The sequence below is a fragment of the Gasterosteus aculeatus genome, chromosome 5 (assembly GCF_964276395.1).
Source record: "Gasterosteus aculeatus chromosome 5, fGasAcu3.hap1.1, whole genome shotgun sequence".
Lineage (NCBI taxonomy): Eukaryota > Metazoa > Chordata > Actinopteri > Perciformes > Gasterosteidae > Gasterosteus > Gasterosteus aculeatus.
The window spans coordinates 12,545,739-12,567,402 of record NC_135692.1 but is presented as its reverse complement, the minus strand read 5'-3'; the positions used below and the strand labels follow the sequence as shown (position 1 = coordinate 12,567,402).

Sequence of the window (21,664 nt, the reverse complement as noted above, 5' to 3'; positions counted from 1 at the left end):
CTTTCTGTGGAACTGACTTCCTACACTATGCTAATCATTTCCCTTTCCCATGATGTACTTCAAGACACGCCGGCACTGCTTCATCCTGTTCCCACAAACCCCCTCGAAACGCATGCCATACTGCATCACTCCATCAAAGGGAGGGGAGGGCAACCCGAATGCACGTTGCAAACTGTGGAACGGGACCCTCCCGCGGTTCTACACGAAATGAGCCGGCCGAACCGAAGACAGTCAGATTAAGACCCCGGTGAAGTCCACAGCAGAGCTCCACGAACCCCGGAAAATAACAAAATGAATGACACGAGAGCCGATCCTAAACTGCACTTAAAATATTCCTCTTCTGGCTCTTCTGCGTGAATTTCTTTGCAGGCAAATAAGAACAAGGAGATAAGATTTGGTGCCAGAGAAGAGCAGGAGCCATAAGTGACGGATTATCATTTATGTATGTCACTCAAATAAAAGGTAAAACCATGTTTCTGCCGCCTGCTTTGCCCTGATATTTCCCTCACGTGCCTTCGAAGGGCCTACGTGAGTGGATGCAAAGAGACGTGGAGAATGGGGGAAGATCGCCGTGGTGCAGCCAGAGGCCTCCGTCCCTTCCCGGCACGTGGCGCCGGGGTTTGGGCTTCCTGCCGCTGCTCATGTTGGATGGAGAGGCTCCGGGGGAAGAGCTCGGCCCTCAGAAGGATGGAGGAAGCCCCCGAAGCAAGTTCCAGCGGATGTCTCAGACGCTTTGAACTGCGACAGAAGGAAACGGAAGGGAGATTTTTCCCGTATGTTTTTATGTGGGACTTAAAGGAAGAGCTGATTAGGAGTTTTTATCAGCGCGTTGCAGTGACAGCTTCACTGTATATACAGTCAAAGGGATTTATATTTGGACATTTCTCAGTTTAATCCTACTTTATATTAAATGAAGTACACTCTCTCAAGCAACCTCTAAATTCAATGTTTTATTCAGGCAACATTCATGTTCCATTCGTAAAGCATAAGGAGACTGTAACCTGATATTCAGTCAACCATATTTTATTGTACTTTGACACTTCATAAAAGATACTTTTCAAAGAGTGTAACAGGGACCTTGTTTCCATATCAGTGGAGATTTGATCTGGTTACCTGTTCATTTGCATATGACACCCGCTACTGAATTACACGTTGGTGCACAGTCTGCATCTCTCTCACTCAGCAACATCTGCTGCTTTGTCTCCATCCAAAAAGAAATTAAGTTCAATTTATTTTTTATCACAGTAGAAGCTTGGATATATCCAAACGATGTGCTCCTTTTGCAGCTTCAAATGTTGCTTCGTTTTCTTCAATTTGCTTTTCCTGGTAAGTGACGTGGATCATTTTCTCTCAATGTATGAAAGTGTTTGGAACACGAGTTGATTAATAACATTGATGATGCTCATAATAAATAGGAAAAAATAGTGTAACAATTAAAGAAAACAAGCTTTCATTATTTTGTGGTTCTACGACAAAATCTTCTGTTTTTGCAATGATTTAGTTGTGTCCATTTCTTTTTTCAGGTCTCTGGGGTCGCCCTGATTGCCATCGGAGTAAAGGAGCACTCAACCTACTTGCTATTGGGCACTTTTCTGATGCAAAGCCTTTCTAAAATCGCCATAGTCCTCATTGCAGTGGGTGTTGCTATAACCCTCGTCTCCCTGCTCGGCCATTTGGGGGCATTCTTCAACAATAGGTCTATGGTCTCTAGTGTACGTAACATAATGCTCTATAATTAACTGACTGTTAACTGATTTGATTGAAAGTGGATGTTATTATTTTCAGTTCAGTAGATCGTTCTGTTTCTCTATGAACTAGTTTGTCTGCATCCTGGTCATCATTATCATTTTGGAGGTAGTCACAGGGGCGGCCTTTTACTTCATCGGCAAAAAGGTCAGACGCTTAAATCCTGAGGTGGAGGTCAAAACATTGCATTGCTTCAAAGAGCATAAACTCTGGTTTTCATGCGTAAAACATTCCTTGTAATCGTTATTCCTGCAGACTGTCCTTGCAAAGCTAAAGAGTTTCGACATCAAAATACCAAATGTGATCCATGACTTCAGCCCGGAGAAGAGACAGGCCATTGACGAAGTTCAGCAAAAGGTGACCGGCAGATATGACTGTTTTGTATTTGCATTGAAAGACTGTAGAGAGGTAACATCTACCATGGGACATAAACACTCTAAGCGTCTATCAACAGCACGCTTGTCATAATTTTACTCCAGTTAGCGTTGTTAGCATTGTTAGCTATGACCCGGCGCCTTCAAGTCTAGTATTTTCCACCTTATTAAAGCAAAACTATTCAGCTAATAGAAAATTGTTGGAGAAGCGGTTACATTGAAGAATACCACAAATAGTGTAATTGTGGTATCTGTAATTAAATAAATATAATTAAAATCCCCATCTATTGACACTTGTGGAATACCCACTTTTATTGAATTTACACCTGATAAACAGTGGAGGAAATTATTATCTCTCCCCTCTTTTTACATGCCAACATGTTCTTTGAGTTGCTTTGATAACGGCGTAAAGACGACTCCAAAAACACTAGCGGTGGCCTCGTGTTGTGTCCTTATGTTACAGTTCAAGTGCTGTGGTGCAGACGGCCCCGGCGACTGGTCCACCAGCGTCAGCTGGACAAACCACGACGCCGTGCCAGATTCTTGCTGCGTGGTGAAGAGCGAGCACTGCGGAGAGAACAAGGAGAACGCACACTCAAAGGTCTGTCGGGAAATCAAATGTCAAGTTCTCCGCCATTTCATGTGATTTCTATGAGCAAATGGAGAATTTCACAAGCGTGTCCTCCTCCTCAGGGTTGTGTCAAGAACATCGCCCTCTTTATGATGAAAAACCTGCTGTGGGTTGCTATTGTCTGCGTTGTTCTTGGAATCTCAGAGGTATTTAAATAAAGCAGATACCATACCAGTCAAAAGGTTGGACAATAGGTTTGTCCAAACTTTATACATATATATCAAAAAAAGACATCCCATTTATTTTCGTGTATGATTTAGTCATTTACAAAATAATCTGTATGCAGTTTTGAAACAATTTTAAAATATGCAAGTAAGCAATGGTAATGCAGACATTTGAAAAGTAATGGCGTGAATAATAATGCAGCCTATCTCATCCTGTTTGCCCCAGGTGGTGGAGTCTGGAATTAATTTGATTTCACCGAGAAAGAGTAGAACCTCTCTGACCCGTCTTTGAGTTAATTTGCTGCTAGTAACTTCTAACCTTTTTACCTGTTACAGATTCTCGGAGTACTGGTGGGGGTGTGCTTCAGTATGAGCATGAAGCAAAAAAGCTACGAAAACATGAGCTGAAGCCTCGTCCCGGAAAAGCACAGCCAACTTCTTGCTCCACTGATGCTTTTTTAATCTGCATTTCCAGCCTGTTCTTTCTCAAATTTGAAAAAAAGATTACACATGTAGTTCTTATGATCATGTCATCATGATCATCTCTCATATGTTTGAAACAAATGGATAATTATTGCTTTGTGTTTGCTGTGCGTTTCTCACTCACAAATGGAAATATTTTTGGTCTTTAATGGCATGTCATAATATTTAAATTTCATGTTACTGGGAATATTTTCAATAAATGCTTGATACATTCTGGTTGAGAGGTTCAATGTGCATGTTTAACCACTATTTGACCAGAAAAGGTCCAACTATATTTTACAAGACAATAGAAAAGGACCTAATGAGAAAATGTAGTCGGTATTAATAGTATTCTTTGAGTAGGGCTACATTTAGCAAGACGAGAAGTTAATAAAGCACATAAACTACATTTCCCAGCAGCCCCCTGTGGCAAACGCGTCCGGTTTCGAAATTAGTCCGACTGTAGCGAACCACGCAAAGTCACGTGTGCTCCATCAGCCTAGAGAAACAGAAAAGAAAAACACTTCCATCAGCGATATTGAAACAAAAATCAAAAGGTAAAGTAATATCGTCATATTTTTTACGACCAGCACCACCAGTCTTAATATCTGCTACGTAACATCCCTCACGAGCTAAGCTAACAGACTGCATGTAGCATGTGGCTAGTCCAAGACTCCAGCTAACGTTAGCTGTCGAGCTGCATATTATGTTAACACCTTAACCATCTTCTGAACTACGAGTTCTTGACTTTAACGCTTTTAAGGAAAATAAGAGTAAACATTTATCATTTAACAACCCGCCATGGAGGCCTAAGTGTATGTTTGTTTGACAGGGGACCTCACTTGTAGTAAGTTATCCTCTCTGTGTGATTTTGTTTAGCAGCATGTCAGAGGCTTTGATAAAGCGAATAAAGGAGCTTGAGGCGGACTTGGAGAAACTCAAGTCCCAGCTGCAGGAGGCGACTGAAGCTGGAGATGACGTGGAGCTGATGTCCAATCCATCCCCAAACCAAGACACACACTGCAAATCTAATTCCACCACCACCAGCAGCAGCAAAAAGGGCAAGAAAGCAGGCAAAGCGCGTGCTTTCGACTTCTCTGCCAACCCCCGGCGCCACGTGGCTCTGCGGCTGTTCTACCTGGGATGGTCCTACCAGGGGTTCGCGGTTCAGGAGAACACGGACAACACTGTGGAGGCCAGGCTCTTCGAAGCGCTGCTGAAGACGCGCTTGATTCAGGAACGACAGACCTCCAACTACCACCGGTGTGGTCGCACTGATAAAGGAGTCAGTGCTTTTTCCCAGGTGAGGTCCCTGCGCGAGATTTAATCACATACGTCCGTAATCAGGACATGAGCACAAATAACAAAGGGCCCTTTTGTACATTAACGCTATCTTTTCTCCGCAGGTCATAACTATTGATTTGCGCTCCACGCAGTTTTGTGGCGGATTGGGCGTCACGGTCCCCGAACATGTTGTTGTTAGTGCCAAGAATAAAGCCAATGGCTGCGAGCTTCCGTATGTGAAGATGCTGAACAGAGTCCTGCCCCAGGACATCAGGGTCTTGGATTGGGCCCCGGCAGCAGAGGGGTTCAGTGCACGCTTTGACTGCCAGTCGCGCACGTACCGCTACTACTTCCCCCGCGGGTCGTTGGACGTGACGTTGATGGCGGATGCTGCCAAAAGGTGGGTGAAGGCACGAGTTGCTGAAACCCCGACGCCACCCTCCAGAGTTACAGATCTGATTTTGAAGGCCTTTTAACCCCCCCCAACAGATACGAAGGTACTTATGACTTCCGCAACCTGTGCAAAATGGATGTGGGCAACGGAGTCCTGCAGTTTGAGAGGACCATCTTGTCCGCATCAGTCAAGCCTGTGCGGCCTCAGCTCGTCTCCGGCGTGGACCAGTATGACCTCTTCATGTTTGAGATCAAAGGACTCGGCTTCCTTTACCACCAGGTATCAAGAAGAGAAACGTGTGTTCGTTTAAAGCCGTTACACTTTATGGTTAACGACATTTGTAGTCTCTTACTGCGGCGAGTTTCCTGCTGTGTTGTGCTGCAGGTACGATGCATGATGGCCTTGCTTCTCCTGATAGGGCAGAAACTGGAAGCACCAGAGATAATTAATCAGCTCCTGGATGTTCAGAGCAACCCCAGGAAGCCCCAATACAGGTATGAATATAGAAGTCATCCTTTTTACACAAAATTAAACTCCTGTGAAAGCTTTAATGGTAATGCTGTCTGACATACAGTTGGATCACCTGTTCTGTCCCCAGCATGGCAGTAGACTACCCGCTGGTGCTGCACGACTGCCACTTTGAAGGCTTGAGCTGGAAACAGGAGACCGAAGAGGTGACCCACGTCCTGGCCACACTACAGCAGCACTGGACTCAGAGCGCAGTCAGGACACACGTCCTGCATGGGATGATCCAGAGTTTGGAGGCCATAGGTGAAATAAAACAGAGTGACAACACTTTATAGTCTGGGAAATTTCATGAACTGGGACAATAAAATCTAATGTCAGCCCAGAACAACATCCACAACAGACCATGTAGACCATGCATGCATTAGATAATTTCCCTGTTAACCGATCACATTCATATATCCGTTCAATACTTTTATTGGACCCAGTCATACACATGAAAACGTCAACTGGATGTACATTTTTTTTTTCACTCTACGTCCACAGGTGGAGTCTCTTCTAATCATTGCTTGCTAATAGAAGGCAGCAGGCAAAGAAACTACCGGCCCCTGCTGGAGCGTCCATGCTGCGAGAGCCTGGAGTCCAGAATAAACCATTTTGTCAAAAGAGGGAGGCTGGAGCGGGAGGAAGGGGAGAGTGGAGGCGAAATGGTCCTCCGAGGGAAACGGTCAAAACATTCACACAATTCCCCCGGTCTGCCTGTGCCGTCTGAGATGCCATCTGCAAATAAAAGTACTCATCAGCAAGCAGAAAACTTGCTCACAGGAGAATGATCTTGGAAAAAAATGTTGTCATTTTTTGTTGATGCTGAAGTTTTTATGATTTTTTTTGAGACAAAGCAATGGATTTACCTTTTTTATCCAAAAAACAAACAAAACTGTTTATATTTTAAGCCGTGCAACTCTGTTTTGCTGTGAAATAAACACGTTTTGGAGAAAGTCGTAGTCCCTCTAGGAGTAGAAACTGAATGAGCTAGCCGGAACTAACGTGAGAAATGCCGGAAGACCTTTAAGGTGACACTCGCCAAGCTAAGAAGCTAGGTCATTAGCAATCAGTTACGTAAAAGTCGTAGTTACAGACAGCAATATCTAACAACCCGACAGTCTCCAACCTTTTTTGTCCAATTGCGCATTTGATAGGGCTGCCCGGAAATGACTGCGACTTGGTTTTATTGCGTGTGTATGATGCCTGTGACCTGAACGAGACTTTATGCTAACGTTAGCTCGTTAGCAAGCCTGCTTGTCCACTGCAACCGGCCCCCCGCTGCGGCTCCGCACCTGACTGCACATTTAGGAGAATAACACGATCGCGAGGTAAATTTAAAAGCAAAAGTACACAATGGAAGTATTGGTTGACTTTAATAAAATAACTCAAAATCCGTTTGGAAACCAGCAGTCGTTCTCTCCGGTGTTTAACGTTAGTTGATGACGTTGAAACGCTCATTAGGGGGTTTATTTTTGGTGTTAAATTATGAATAATTTAAAAACTGTCAAACCAGGCACAGAACATAATCTGCGTGTGTCTCAACACCTTCACAGCAGGGGGCGTGTTGTTAACCCTCATGAAACGTTTTAACCTGGAAATATTTATTTCATTGTAAATGAACATTCCCTAAAAATGTTTTTATTTTTTGTCCTCATTTCTATTTTTTAAATTTAATTTCGTTTATTTCCCCATTTTGTGAATGTTGTTATTGCTCTTATCTACAAACTAATTTAAGTTTTGACAAGCTCCATGTATTCATTTCTCACATTATTCATTTGTTTTGAATGAATGAATTTCTGCCCCGTCTGCAGGAGTCCCATGAACAGGAGTCTGTAACAGTACGTCTGCTGTGCCGCTCGGATTGGTTCCTCCGTGTCTTTGCGTGAAGATGTTCCTGGTGGGGCTGACGGGAGGCATCGCCTCAGGGAAGAGCGCTGTGTCCTCCATGCTGCGGGAGCTCGGGTGCCCTGTTATTGATGCAGACGTCGTGGCCAGGAAAGGTAGGCTGCCAATGTCTGCCTCCTGCAAAATGCTCAAACGAATTCAGTTAAATTTCCAGTCGGAACCGTCAATCCATCCGAACCCTCAAATAAAACACACACACGTGCAATTGGAGATTCATCGCTCACATCGCTGACCTTAATGGTTATGCTGAAAGGACAAGCGGAGGCTGGGCCTGTAGGAGGTTCATTAAGACAAATGCCATAAGAGAGAGTATGAATCATGACGGCTGTCTCTGTTGACTGCAGGGATGGTGGTGATTTGAATGAAGACGTAAAGGTCACAGACCTGGGTGAAAAGTTTGTGTAGGAGAAAATATAAGGCATTATGCTCAAGATGTGATGGCGTCTGTTACAAATTCGGTCTAGTTTTTATCTTATTCTGTTTTTGTCCATCAATCTATTTGCTACAATACTGCTCAGGCATTCAAAACCCTTTTTTTCATTTTATTTGACACATCATTTTTGCCGATTGAAGTGACCAAATGCTGTTACCCGTTAACAGTTGTGGAGCCGCACACTCCGGCCTACGCTCGCATCGTCTACCACTTTGGGCCGGAGATCCTACTCGAGAACGGAGAGATCGACAGGCAGAAATTGGGTCAGCTCATCTTCGCCGACGAGGAAAAGAGGAAGCTGCTGAACTCCATCACCCACCCGGAGATCCACAAAGCAATGCTCAAGGAGATCCTGCTCTACTTCCTAAGAGGTGAGGGAGGAACGCGGCTTGTGAAAGGGACCAAAGGCTGTTTTGTGGTGCAGCGATGGGTGTTTAGAGCTGCATGAACTGCTCCCTGTGAGCCAAACAGCGACATATTTAAGTCCCATAATCTCTGCTGTTGCGGGGAAAGGCAAATGAGATGAAAGTGTCAAACAGATTCCGGGTGCAGAGTCAGACACATTTTAAACTGTAACTTCTAAATAAGGAGAAAAACATACTTCACACTACCTCATTCGTTCTTTTTAGCGACTCAAGATATCGCCGTCTGTTATTTTCACCGCGCCAGTGTAACTGTGCTGACACTAATTGATTCTGTCCCCCCAGGTTACCGCTACGTGGTGCTGGACGTGCCCCTTCTCTTTGAGACCAGACGCCTCACAAAGTTTCTAAACCACACGGTGGTAGTTTACTGGTGAGACCACTGTTCCCTCTCCGCGTATCCCCCCCCATCACTTTCGGACTGTTTCCACGCAGGTTCCACATTTGAAATTGTTTGCTCTCCGGCGCTCCGTGCGCCTTGTCAGCATGACTCACCGCCTCTTTGCTTCTCAACCCGGCGCCATAAATAACCCCCGTCGTCCGCGCCTTTTCCCACAGCGACCCTGCCACCCAGCTCTCGCGCCTGATGCAGAGGGACGGCCTGAGCCAGGAGCAGGCCGAGCAGCGCGTGGCCGCGCAGATGCCGCTAAACGAGAAGCGCGGCCTGGCCAATCACGTCGTGGAGAACTCGGGCGGGCGCGAGGACACCCACCGGCAGGTGCTGAGATTGCACACGAAGCTGGAGGACTCCATGGACTTCATCTTAGTGAGGGTCATCGCCATTGCCGCCACTACCGGTCTGGGCGGGATGCTGCTGTATGCCGCCAAGATACTTTTGTCCTAACGGCAGAGTTGGGAGGAGAGAGGGGGAGGGGTGGGGGGTGGGGGGGAGGTCCAGGATGCGCGAATAGAAGCAGGCGACGTCGCACCGGGAGGTCCTCCGGTGCAATTTACCGTGAGATTAGTTTCACAGCACCCGCCACTACAGTTCAGTGAATCAGTTTCGTTGAATCAAAAGGCACTGACGAATGTGGTTTAGTGAGCGAAGGTCCGAGTGTGCAATTTCAGTTAAAACATGAATGTGATACATTAGATACAGGGATCGAGGTTTGGGGCCTAAAAACGGTTTATTTTGAAGCAGTTCTTATAGAATTAACATTAGTTTTCAAAAGAAATTATGTTTTTTCTTCTGGTTTTTCTTGCACCTTTTATACCCTGTGAAGATCTCCAAATGAAACATTTTGGGTGACAGATTTCAGTGATGAATAACTTTTAAATTGGTTGCAATACTCATGGTAGAGAAAAGGGTTAAAGTGTCCTGATGCCTCCGCATGTTGTGATTGTATGTTAATGACCTGCATGATGAAGATAAATGACAGAATGTACTCGACAATCCCTTTTATATACATCGCACTGTATTTTCTTACACTTAATACTAAAACTTTGATTTTGTTTTTCTGTGCAAACTCAGTTGTAAATAAAACACAACATTTGAATAATTAGTTTAGCAACTGAAATATAAATGATTTTGTTCTGAACATTTTATATCAGATTTACTGTGCTGAATCATGGTTCTGTAGTTAATTACTTTATAAGTCAAAATAATCCGCTGAAGCTATAGAAAGTTTGTGGTCACTTTTAAATCTGAATTCAATAACATATTTGTAGATTCTGGGTTGTTCAGTGAGGGAGTTTCACTGGATGTTTTCTAACTAGATAGATGTCAGACTGTATATTCACATTTCATCCATCTCAGTAGTTGAGCGTCTGTCTCCTAAATGCCCAAACCTTTCAAACCAGACATGTCCAGTTCTCCTGATAAATCTTCACCTCAGCGATATTGAAATGCATCACCCGACCAAATAACACGATGTAGAAGGAAGTCCTGTTAACTTGTGTCAACGGTCGGCTGTGATGTCCTTGCTATCGTCCACATTAGAGCTTCGGCATGAAAGTCGTGGCCGCAGGGCGGGCGCGGTGACATCATCCTGGCGCTGAGGTCCCACGAGCCCCACGCGGCTCCCACTGGTCTGCTATTTGTTTTCATTAAACCACAGCAGAATTAATGCAAAGTGACTCGGTGGGCAGGGGAGGGGGGGGGGGGGGGGGGTCAGCAATAGACCACGGCTGCTTGGCTGCTCGTACATATTCGTCGTACGACGTTACAGCCTCAGACACAATGTCGTCTCTTGGACACGTCCAAAGAGGACATGCAACTGTCCACAGAGCACGGTGGGCGTGTACTGGTACTGATGATAATGGTGATGATTACAAAGGAAAATAGTGATATACACATGTGATCATGTCCTGCAAACAACCCAGGTCCTCATAGCCCTTTAATGACCTCGCTGAGAAAAATGGGAGTGGGGAGGATTTATGTGCATTTTGAATTTCTGGGCAATAATAATCGTATCTCACCTTTGTTACAACAACACTCCTCAATAAAAGCAACAGGGATGGCTCAGGGAGGTTAAGTTAAGGTCAATACATTTTTCAATCATATCTAATGGCTCAAAATGTGCTCTGCCAAGATGGTTGAGTCAAATAACAACATGTATGTGTCTCGACATGGCTGACTCAATGAAAATTGATGATCGTGTGGTAAAACTCGATTCAACGGGTTGACACGCGCACGTCAGAGCAACCGGCTGCTTTTATTCTCGGTCTCTTTCTCAAGACGCCGACGGAGGCCAGATGTCGCGTTTGGGAAAAGAAGACTATATCTGCACCAGCGAGTGTGAAGTCTCCAGGCACAGGAGGGTGGCGTGTGGAGTATAAATTGGGTTTGATTCTAAAAGGTGTCGAGCTAAAAAAGGTTCACGCGGGCGGAGACGCTGCTTCATTGTGTCCGCTGGAGCAGGGCGAATCATTTTCCCGATGGCAGGGGGTAAAGACTTCTATCGTCTCACCATCGCCTGCCTCCGGCACCACAGCGTGTCCACGTGTTCGTAGCTCCTATCTGAGCGCGGGGGGGTTGTTCTTCGTTAGGGGAGGGAAAGCAGCATGGGAAAAGCTCCAAACTCCCGATGACTGACAGCGCAACAGTGTTTTAATTACTGGTTTACAAAGGTTTACATTGTATAAATAATGGTGGCTGGATTCCATTTAGCTGCTTCACGTTCTGACTCTGGGTGGAGGAAATTCTCCCGTCTTTACTTCAATAAAAGTAAAAAAAAATAAAAAAGAGGATTCAGGAATGAAGAACAATTCAAATCTCAACCTCTCGCTCGCTTCGTTCCGAGGAGGGATTTGTTGACCTTGTTGACCCCCCCCCCCCCCCCCCGCCACTCCGAGCACAGCAGGTCACACATGCTGCATGGCCCGAGTCGACCACAGCGGCTTCAGTGCTCTTGAACCCCGGCGTCTTGTGTCACGCAGGGGGGTGAGGGGGGGGGGAGAGGCACGCGCGGCGCCCCTCCGCGGCCTCTTTTGTCGTGCCGCATCCGCGAGACTCCCGTGAGGTGAAGAGACAGGCAACCCGCCAGCGGAGCGTCCCCGGCCGCGTGACTCAGGCCTGTCCCTGCGCGTTAGCCGCGGCTCAGTCAGGGGCCCGTGAGGGAAACGAGGCCGTGGGTATTGAGTCACCGACACACTGGACGGTCCCCGAATCCTGCACGGCGACGCCGGGGAAAGAGGAGGGCAATGTGTGCGGGGAGCAAAGACACTCGGGTCTAGGATGAAAAGGTGAGGATTCTGCGCTGGCGTGCCTGTTACGTCGTGTTCACAATATTTTGACCAAAATGTAAAGGTGCCCCGTGGGTCTTTCTCCTCAACGAGCAAATTTATTTGTGCTGACCCGATATGCGATATGTTAACTTCCAATTCCTCATAAAAAACTTTTTCTTTTAGGTAAGCAGGTCCCTCATTGTTTGTTGAAGACTGTATTTGATCAAAAGAGGATCACGGGTCATTTCCCCAATTGACCTCACACAATAAGAATGTATTTTAGTCACCTGCAGTCAATCACTTCCTGCATAACGTGTGTGTGTGTGTGTGTGTGTGTGTGTGTGTGTGTGTGTGTCTGGCCGCTACCTGTAGATTAGTGGGCCGTGGACAATCATTGGTAGGAATGTGCCATTCCAAAAGCACCTCTCAATTAGGAATATGTTGTGATTTAGGAAACATCTCAGGTGCCTGATGTCCTCTATAAAGGAAATACCTTCCAAAACTACAGTCATGAACTCGGTGGACTAAAAGTAGCAACAGTTGACTCTCCACAAACTGCACACAAAAGGAGTGAAAAACGAGAATCTTTGTCTGCTCCTGATATACTATCACTCCTCAACGGGAGCATAAAGCAGACGCTGCGTTGCAATCAAATTTGTCCATTCTGCTGTCAACACCTTGAGCGTGTCTTCTGTTTGCAATTTGTTCACTCGGGATCAGGACTGCGACTGCAAAAAAATAGCCATCCTTTGTTGGTTCGTATTCTTTAACAGTTGTGACCTAATCAAGCGTACGCGTGTGCCTTGGGTGGTAGCTGGTTTTTATAGACCAAAGCTCACATGACTGTTATGGGTAATCACCAAAACCAGTGTGTAAATCCAGGTGCATTAAGAACTATCAAGACGAACCCCTAAATAGACATTTGTCCACCAGCCGCCACTGCTGTACACCCGAGTGAAACCGTTTGTGCTGGTAGGTGTGTGTGTGCAGGCGGAACGATTGTGGAGAGGAAGTGTGGCACATGAGCAGAAAGGGCCATTTAGCGTGACAATTAAAGCATCTGTCTCTGCTTTGGATCTCCCCTGGTGAGGTAAGTGGGGATGCTAAAGATAACAACACCAAAGGCTCATTGATGTCAATTTAGACATTTCGGGGACGAGGTGCTCTCTCCGAGCCGAGTCTTCCCCTGTCTCCTCGAGACTTAAACGCACGCAGAGAGACACGCGCGCACGCTGACCCGTACGCTGGGCAAAACATTAACACACACGGATCCACAAACACGCACGCGCACTCTGCAGTAGCCTGATAAGCCTCACGCCCGGCCCCTGCAAATGTCAAGCAGGAGGCATCAAAACCAGTTTTCTGATTGGGAGTCGCAGGGAGGGAATTAATCACAATTTCCTTTAGGTTCGTTTACTTTTGCTGGAGATTACCTCAATTAAAACTAGTTTGCAGGGTAGACATTTTCTTTCAAATCCTTCTACATATGCATGATGAAAAGAGGACCAAGAGACAGCGCTTACGTAAAACAAAAGCCGCTTACAGCACATGGCGGAAGAATACCTTTAAATCCTGGTCCTGAATGCAAAGTCGGGGGAAGACGTGAGTTGAAATGTGACTCAATAGTTCAAGCGTTGCGTACAGTGCAGATGCCGTTTCATCACCTAACTCACCGGCCCCGGGGCGTCCTGTTGGGTAGGTTGTTCAGCTGAAGTCACAATCAAAACCAAACCCCCCTCAGGGAGGGGCTTCTATTTGCCATACGAACACAATAGCTTGGGTAAGGATCCCCCAGATTTGCAGAATTTGGAGATTTGAAAATCTTCCTACGTTAAAGATGAAGGCTTCCACAGATGGTTTTGGGCTTTCCCTTGTTTCCTGACCTCAATAAACGGCTCCAAAAAGGATGGGTAGATGGCCAAATAAGGGTCTCAGTTTTATCCGTGCAACCTTATGCAATAATTAGTATGAATTGCTAAAATGGCACATCTAAAGTCTTTATGTGTTCTGGCAAAGAAGGAATCATTTCAGGTGCATATTCAATTGACTCTCTTCACTCGCATATTTTTAAATGTTTATGTTTTACTGTTGAGCTTTTGGTACCTTAAGCATTTTTTTTTAATATATAACAATGTTTTTGCCCCATTTGGGGCTTCGGGGAAAGTGCAGATGTTGCAGACTCGCGGGCAAAATCCAGTTCCAACGGTTTCAGCAGTCGGGGCTGTTTCTCGCGGTCCGGGGGCGTTTGTCTTTGACGTCGTGACATGAAGTCTCTAATTTGAAGATGTGCTCATGCACCCTGCAAGGAGAAAAGCCGCCTGTGCTACTGCTCAGCGGCCCCCTGGCTCGGGTGACCTCTGCTTAGGCACAGACCCTCCGTCTCAATTGTGTCTGGGGGAGTTCTGCTGTCTTAAGACAGGCTTAAGTTTAGGCCAGAGGGCTTCCCGGCCTTCGCTGCGTAGAGCAGTAAGACGGAAAGCAGGATGCTCTTGCACTGTGCGTGTGTGGAAATCCTGTCTCATCAATTTAATCAACTCTGCACGAATTTAAAGCTCACACCGAAATGCTGAACTTAATTGAGCTTGAGAGGCAACATTGGACTGGCATCCGCTTGCGTTAGCTTCTGTCAGCGAGTAAATGTGTGTTAAATCATTTTTTTTCCATGTTAACATGTTGTGACACCCTCAAAACTTTAGTTCTTGAACTCTCAGTTTGGTGTTTCAAACTAAATAAGTGATAGTTTTGGACCCTTCATGAGGTCACGTCAAAGGCAAACTATGTCCAAAGATTTTTTTTTTATATCAAAGTGACCTTGGAAGGAAGCAGACATGTGCGTTGGGTTTCACAGTTTAGCCCTGGAAGCGATATTCCTGTCTCTAACATTTATGTCGCAGTTCCAACGCAGCCTAATTTGCCCCCGATCACTTGCCGGGCCTGATCTAAGCCTTGTCGTGACGTGTTATAACACCCGTCCTGTGGCTTTTTAACACTAAATCTTAGTGTCTTTTGACACCTGAGAGGAAACACACGAGTCTCCTTTGATTGTGAAACACAATCATCTCCTGCTCTTCCTTTGGCATTTAACACAGCTGTGTTTTCCTCTCCCCTTTCCCTCCGTGATCATCTCCGCGTTGATTGCCGTTCTTCACGCCGACGCGGCTCTCGCGCGTGTAACATTTGCGGGACTAAAGACTGGTTTCACTGGAAAATTAGAGCTCAAAACAGCTGATCAAAAAGTAGATTAGGTGACATTAGCAACGTAACGTGTGAGAAAATGTCAAAAAGCAAAAAGTTTAATGAAAAGATTAAATGCAACAGCAATATACGATCCTTTATCCCACACCTATTTCAACTTTGTTTAAAATGACTATTTCTCTTCATCGGTTGTGGAAACATACAGAAGATTGAGGGGTTGCATGCATGAATTAAAGAAATACGTTTTTACAATCAAGCACAGTACGTGATTTAATTGTACAACTATCGATCCACAGCAATAGACACGCAATATGGTGTAACTACACTACTTTGATTGTGACAATATCAAATTTACACCAACAATATGCCAAATATAATGGACTGATATGACATTATTTTCCAAATCATCACACCGAGACACAACACAGTTTGTGGATCATAATCTCATTTAAGCGTCCACTTTTTGACAAATTAGAATTTCTTGGGAACAGAATACATATCCTCATGTCGTTGAAGCACAACACCTTATCGCACAAACAGCATGAAAAAAATATAATTTTAAGACAAATCTTATCTGCACGTTTACAAACACCGCAGTCGCCACGAATGTTAGATTTCCAGACTTGAAATTGAAAATGACAGCTCAAAAACGATTGAGAGGCTTCTTCACGGTCAGAATTGTTACTCGCACCTCAGCATGATACACGTCCGTCACCGTTTCCTCCCTTGCATCCATCATAAAAGCGGCATAGGCACCCGGTACGCAATGGGACATGTGGATGAGGAGGTAGACAGTTACAGATAACCACAGATCCACGGCCATTGACGCCACTATCGGTGCTCGCCTCAAACATCTGTAAAAAACAATCTGACTGTGGATCAGTGGCTAGGGGCAACATTAACCTCCCCGCAGGAGCCGAGTGAAAGTCATGTGGTGAATGTCTCCTGCCTGTGACCTTTCACCTCTGAGCCCCCCCCGTCCTGTCCAGTCTTCAGTCAGCATAGAGGATGAACCCCGAGAAGGTGCTGTATTTGTTGCTGTTGCCCCCGTGGGCCTTGCCCCCGTCCAATTTTATGAAAACCTCATCGCCCGCATCCAAATGAAGGATGACACTGTTGCTGGCGTAGTCATAACTCTGGTCTTGGTCTTGAGCGATGGAGCTGGCCCTGACCTGGAATATGACATACACACACAAGGAGGAGAGGAGAAGTGAGGAAGTGTGAACAACAGAATGTTACGAGGTTCACAATTAGGATTTATTTAATTCACGTGCAGATGTTATCAAATGAATCCATTTATCATTGTTAAAATGCAACCTTGCCACAAAAAATATATATATTATTAATAAGGCGGAAAGGAGTATGTTAAGACGACATTGCTAAAGTCAATGATGATATTAAAACAAATGGATAATTTCATGCACGCAAACCTTAACTGACGTAGTGCTTCTTCACAACATGAGACAATATTTATTTTTATGTTGGAGTCAAGCAGAAACCGAAATTTTGTAATTACAAATCGTGTGGGCTGAATTTTGGGAGTTTGAAGTGTGTCGTCTGTGGGGAATATCTTGTTTTTCCCTCATGACTCAGCTGAAAGGGTCACGCTTGAGTCAGTCTGCCTCTAACGAAGCGTTGCAGTGCATACTATGCCTTTGCCTCGTCCGCTACTCTCACATCCACCTTTTTCTGGGTGGAGCACTGATAATTCCATGTTTATCCAGAGTAATTACTGTGAGTGTTAGATCTGGAGCATAACACCCAAATCTCCTGTGTGCATGTGTGTGTATGAAAGCAGAACTGGGTGAAGTGGCTTCATCCCCTTTACGCTTTAGCTAATGTATTATGATCTGCGTTGCCAGGTCGGCTGTAACGAGGTAACTTCGCCTTACGCATACAATTGTAACACCTAATTCAATTGAATTAGAACCAAAATAAGAACAGGGAGGTCTTATTGGTGCTGACGAAGAGCAAAATGTATGTCAAGAGGTTCCTGGGTTTCAGCAACGGATGACAACATGTTGATGGATTCAATTCAGGGCAATGCCGCCTGAATTCTTTTCCCTCCAGGTATCTCACCCTCACAGATGTGCAGCAGCATGATGTTCACCCCTCACACAAAGACACTGACCGATAACACAATACGCTGGAATAGTGTGTCATAAATGGAAAACAATTGTCTAACTTGTATAGTAATTATAGAGATGTGCATATTGCGGCAAATATTGTCCCAACATCACTTTAAATGGATGTTCATAAATGGTCCTGATCAGTCACAGAAAGACTGAACATGTGTGTTTGTGTTTTGTAACTATTCAAACAATTCAAATGTTCAAATATGACATTATACCAGGTGGCATCCTAATAGACTGGTGTTATTGTAGCTTGTTTAAGCCTGGCTGAGACGCTTGTAGAAAAACGTCCAGGCTCATATTTCCAGTGTTTGATCAATGTCATCACCTGGGGCTTTAACGACATTACAAAAGTTCAGCAAATTTCATGATTGGATATTGAAACGTTTGGACCTGACAGGCAGACTAATAACGCTCACTAGCTCATCACCACGGTTCCAGGAAGTTTGTTGTATTTCAAAGGGCACCAGCTTTGAACTAGCCACTACCCCAGGCTGTGTTTTGATGTGTGCAGGGTTGAGATAGCGCTGCACTCCTTCAACTCACTTCAGTGTGTACATCACCGGACGTGTAATATGCACGGATACACAATCTGGCAGAATGCCACTGTGCATTGTCATTATTTTGGACTATAACACCGGACCAAGTCAGATTTAAAATCACCATTCACATGAATGCATGACTACTCAATTCATACTGCCAGCACACTCTTCCCTGAGCATTTTGATTTGGGTACATCGCAGGGCATAATTCAGGCTTCTGATCTCGTGAAGGACAGGTCTTTTCCATTTGTGCTGCGAAACTGTCGTTTTTTCCATTTGTCAAATTTGCCATGAAATCAAGGAAACATCGGTAAGTGTTTGGGGGAAGGAGCCTGAAGAGTTTAAAGTGTTACCCACCAGACCATTCTTGATCAGGTCAGCCCACATGCTGGTGCCGTCTCCTCCCCTCATCAGCACGTTGTAGATGAAAAAGTAGGTGCCGGGAATCTTACAGGTGAACTTGCCGGTTGAGCCTTCATAGTTACCGCCGATATTTGTCACCACGTCATCAAATCGCAGAATATCGTAACCTTCTTGAGGGTTTCGAAGTCCTGCATAAAACGCCACCCGAGGCATGGTGTTGTATGTGGTTGTGCTAACTGACCCTTTCCCCCCTAATCCCAGAATCCCAGTACGTACAATGTCCACACCATCTCCCGGCGGACCCTTGGGTCCTGGGGGCCCGGGCTCTCCGGGTGGTCCCGGGGGTCCAGGCTTACCTGGTCGTCCCGGTTTGCCTTGTTGCCCGTGAGCACTGTAGGTGGGCAGCGGTGGGCCGATGCTGTGGTCACTCAGGTCCGCGTCATTGTCCACCTCCGGGCCGTCGGTTGCCGTGTCGGTTCCTGCTGGCAAACCCGTGCCCGTCGTGGGGAAGGGGTCACAAACCATGCGGCAGGTACCCAGCATCTCAAAGTGGCTGGCGCTGTCATCCGCGCCACCCGTGCCAACGGAGCTGACCAGCACAGGGATGAGGACCACCAGAACCAGGACCAGCATGACCCCCACAGCAGCCGCCACCAGGGTCTTGCGCCCGATGCTCAGCCGGGGAAGCGGCTGCGCTGCCAGCGTGGAACTCTCCGGGGTGGTAATGGTGACTGCGGGGCGTGCGTCCAACTGGCAAAAACGCTGACACGGGCGAGGATCTCCGCTGGTGGAGGTGGTGCCCAGGGAGAGGTGGTGTCGAGTGTGCGAGTGAATGACCGGGCGAGGGAGTGGAGCAAGTGACCGAAGTGATCAAAAGGAGAAGGAGAGGGAGATGGAGAGTGTGAGGGGAGAGAGGCGAGGGAAGGAGGAGGGGAAACGGTAAGACAGCCTGAGAGAAAAAAAAAGAGAGAGAAAAGAAGCGAGGGGCGGAGAGAGTGAGCAACATACACCCACCAACCCATCTGAGTCAGGGCTGAGGAGGGCACTTTCCTAGTGGCAGATGTGAAAAGCCAGGGAGGACACAGGGAGGACGTATCACAATCAATCAATTCATGTTCATTGGATGGCTAAGATGGAGTGGGGGGGGACACTTGATGGAAGTTTTCTCAGAAGGGTGTAACCGATGCACCGTAGCATTGAAAGGTAGCCCATGTTCTCCATTCCGAAGCCGTATCCTTGAAATGTTCCAATGATATTAAACAGTTGGCATTGGTTTTGTTACACTAATGTAAGAAAACATTTTTATTTTGAGTGCCTGCAGAGCTCATTTTAGACATAGTCAGCAGCCATTAAAGCACAGATAATTTCTTCTTGTTCCTTAGTGTATGTTATTTAAAGTTAGTTTAATCACAGTCAGAATGTGTGTTTATTTTCCCTTATCCGTTTTAAACGCTTGTTATTCTATTGCATATGATGAGATTTCACCCACTAAATTGGTTGCTGTGTAGTGAGACATGTGGCAACTAGAGCAAAGTGACCGAAGTCCAGCAATAAAACTGATTGCACTCCCACTGTACAACACTTCATCTGCAATCAAAGGTAACCATTATGAAATTATGCAAAGTGCATGATGTGTAGCGTCTGATTAAGCAGAAACCTAAATGCACAGTTCACATCCACGATGAGCCTTTTTTACAGTATTTTGTGTTGCTATAGCAACAAAGAAGTAAGTCTAGCTAATCTTATTTTAGCTGTTGACACACCTTTGTCATATCACCACCATATAGAAGCGAACATGAACAAAATTAGCAGACATAAATAACATTTTTAAGTTACTATGTCAAAGCATGGACATTAACGTAACGATTCTGAGTTGATTCAGTTTATAGTGTATTATACTGCGTGTGTATGTTTCGTCTGAATAATTCCATGAGGAGTGAACCATGCGGAACATTCATTGTAAAACTTCTTTCCATTCACTTGCTGATACGAAGACTATTTTTCAGCATCTTAATCTTCTTTTATTTCAATAAGGAAAACAGAACTTTTTTTTTTTTTTTGCTGCTGCTTTATTCAAACAAACGCTTCATTGGGACCCGTATCACACGTAGAGGATATTAAGTTATCTTCAAGATCCGACGTTTTCACACATCCTAAATGTGATTAAATATATTTTTGTACGGAACTATGCCCAAGATATTTATTATCATTTAATGTGGTTTTGAGGTTAAGAGATAAGCATCTTGGATTTTAACAAGTGTTTCCTTAAAGCCTCAATGAAGCAATGAAGTTTTCATCTGTCAACTACACACAATAAACTAATACATTCTCTCTCAGAGGTTAATTAACCTCCAGTTACCAACAGAACCTCAAAACAAAGCAAATCACATTGAAGGTAACTACATCCCCAATAATTGCAAAAAAAGTAATTATGATGAAAATTATCTGTAAAGGTCTTTACAGATAATCACTCTATTCGTATCCTGTAGTGCCCTCATGTGGCATTTTAACATTTTACAAAATACACAGAGCATTATCTCCTTTTCTCTCCATTTCCTGACCTCAAAGTCTGCTGAAAAACACTTTTAAATAAAGGTTCAAGACAGAATTTTGTCGTCAAGGCATTTACTGGAAGACGTCAGCATGCTTTGACTTGCTTAGATTTGCTCTGGACCCAAAGTACAGCTGTGACTGAAGGTTATTTTTACTTATGAAGTATTCAACGAGTAAAAAGGTTTGTGCCAGATGATCAATTTAAGGGATCACTAAAGTCAAGGCACTTTCATTATGAGAGGGACATGAATGTGTGCAACCTGTTTTTGCTTCTCGGTCCATCTAATGCTAATATGTTTTGGTTATAATGAATGTTGTGACGCACGGATTACATGCAGGTTGATTTACTAAATTGTGCTCGAAAGTAGGAAATAACGTGACATTATACAATTTGATTTTATCAGAGAACATATTTTGACTTTTAGTGAGAGAAAAAAACAAAGGTGTTACTAAAAATATTTGGGCTTCCTTCTCTTAGTCAACCAATCTTAGTCTCTAAATGGCATTCTGACATATCAGTCATTTGCGTTTCCTTCTACCAATACTATACAGCTCTGGTTTGGTGCACACAGCACAGGACCTTGTAACTGAAGATTGGGAGTCTTGCCTAGCAGGTCACAGACCTAATTGAATTAATGAGTGTGGCATTGTCTTGACATAGTTAAGTGAGTTGTGTGGTTTTCGAACGTTCTCCGTTTCACTCATTTCACTGCATTTACTGCGTAGAGCCAGACGATGGCGCTCACTGCCCGATTAAGAACCTTATTTACTATGTGCAAACACTGTTTGTCAGGACACTAAAACGCCTCCATATCCATGCAGCAGCAGTTTTAGCTGCACTATACCAGGGGAAGATGCAGACCACCCACCTTGTGCAGCCTCACTCAC

At 45.0% G+C, this 21,664-nt stretch overlaps 4 protein-coding genes across 7 annotated transcripts; 3 read left to right on the top strand and 1 right to left on the bottom strand.

Moving 5' to 3' along the window:
- Positions 1–132: 132 nt before the first annotated feature.
- On the top strand, positions 133–3,614 carry LOC120818930 (CD63 antigen-like). Its single transcript, XM_078103462.1, has 8 exons — positions 133–442; positions 522–1,326; positions 1,524–1,712; positions 1,819–1,893; positions 2,002–2,103; positions 2,584–2,721; positions 2,814–2,897; positions 3,252–3,614. The coding sequence occupies exons 2-8, from the start codon at positions 1,270–1,272 to the stop codon at positions 3,321–3,323; spliced, it is 717 nt and encodes a 238-aa protein (XP_077959588.1). The 5' UTR covers positions 133–442; positions 522–1,269; the 3' UTR covers positions 3,324–3,614.
- Positions 3,615–3,800: 186 nt separating this feature from the next.
- pus3 (pseudouridylate synthase 3) lies at positions 3,801–6,518 on the top strand. 4 transcript variants are annotated; one of them, XM_040175827.2, is made up of 7 exons: positions 3,801–3,934; positions 4,260–4,680; positions 4,784–5,061; positions 5,151–5,334; positions 5,440–5,549; positions 5,654–5,826; positions 6,067–6,518. In XM_040175827.2, exons 2-7 carry the CDS (start codon positions 4,261–4,263, stop codon positions 6,351–6,353), a joined length of 1,452 nt encoding a protein of 483 aa, XP_040031761.2. In that variant the 5' UTR covers positions 3,801–3,934; position 4,260; the 3' UTR covers positions 6,354–6,518. The 4 variants fall into 4 exon arrangements, with proteins under 4 accessions (XP_040031761.2, XP_077959585.1, XP_077959587.1 ...); XM_078103459.1 differs by having other exon boundaries at positions 5,630–5,826; XM_078103461.1 differs by having other exon boundaries at positions 3,810–3,934; positions 4,257–4,680.
- A 71-nt stretch (positions 6,519–6,589) lies between these two features.
- Positions 6,590–9,827, top strand: dcakd (dephospho-CoA kinase domain containing). Its single transcript, XM_040175831.2, has 5 exons — positions 6,590–6,893; positions 7,377–7,565; positions 8,071–8,274; positions 8,611–8,698; positions 8,884–9,827. Exons 2-5 carry the CDS (start codon positions 7,454–7,456, stop codon positions 9,167–9,169), a joined length of 690 nt encoding a protein of 229 aa, XP_040031765.1. The 5' UTR covers positions 6,590–6,893; positions 7,377–7,453; the 3' UTR covers positions 9,170–9,827.
- Positions 9,828–15,429: 5,602 nt separating this feature from the next.
- On the bottom strand, positions 15,430–19,236 carry LOC120819819 (C1q-related factor). The gene is made up of 2 exons (XM_040177537.2): positions 18,218–19,236; positions 15,430–16,358 (listed from the first exon to the last, which is right to left on the bottom strand). Exons 1-2 carry the CDS (start codon positions 18,854–18,856, stop codon positions 16,179–16,181), a joined length of 819 nt encoding a protein of 272 aa, XP_040033471.2. The 5' UTR covers positions 18,857–19,236; the 3' UTR covers positions 15,430–16,178.
- Positions 19,237–21,664: the final 2,428 nt, after the last annotated feature.

Excerpts from the sequence above, each read along its gene's own strand:
- dcakd (XM_040175831.2), top strand. The coding sequence starts at position 7,454 with ATGTTCCTGGTGGGGCTGACGGGAGGCATCGCCTCAGGGAAGAGCGCT. Across the intron at positions 7,566-8,070 it reads AGACGTCGTGGCCAGGAAAG|TTGTGGAGCCGCACACTCCG; the intron begins GTAGGCTGCCAA and ends ACCCGTTAACAG. Across the intron at positions 8,275-8,610 it reads CCTGCTCTACTTCCTAAGAG|GTTACCGCTACGTGGTGCTG; the intron begins GTGAGGGAGGAA and ends CTGTCCCCCCAG.
- pus3 (XM_078103459.1), top strand. The coding sequence starts at position 4,261 with ATGTCAGAGGCTTTGATAAAGCGAATAAAGGAGCTTGAGGCGGACTTG. Across the intron at positions 5,062-5,150 it reads ATGGCGGATGCTGCCAAAAG|ATACGAAGGTACTTATGACT; the intron begins GTGGGTGAAGGC and ends CCCCCCCAACAG. Across the intron at positions 5,827-6,066 it reads CCAGAGTTTGGAGGCCATAG|GTGGAGTCTCTTCTAATCAT; the intron begins GTGAAATAAAAC and ends CTACGTCCACAG.
- LOC120818930 (XM_078103462.1), top strand. The coding sequence starts at position 1,270 with ATGTGCTCCTTTTGCAGCTTCAAATGTTGCTTCGTTTTCTTCAATTTG. Across the intron at positions 1,894-2,001 it reads TTTACTTCATCGGCAAAAAG|ACTGTCCTTGCAAAGCTAAA; the intron begins GTCAGACGCTTA and ends TTATTCCTGCAG. Across the intron at positions 2,722-2,813 it reads AGGAGAACGCACACTCAAAG|GGTTGTGTCAAGAACATCGC; the intron begins GTCTGTCGGGAA and ends CCTCCTCCTCAG.
- LOC120819819 (XM_040177537.2), bottom strand. The coding sequence starts at position 18,856 with ATGCTGGTCCTGGTTCTGGTGGTCCTCATCCCTGTGCTGGTCAGCTCC. Across the intron at positions 16,359-18,217 it reads ACCTGATCAAGAATGGTCTG|GTCAGGGCCAGCTCCATCGC; the intron begins GTGGGTAACACT and ends GTCATATTCCAG.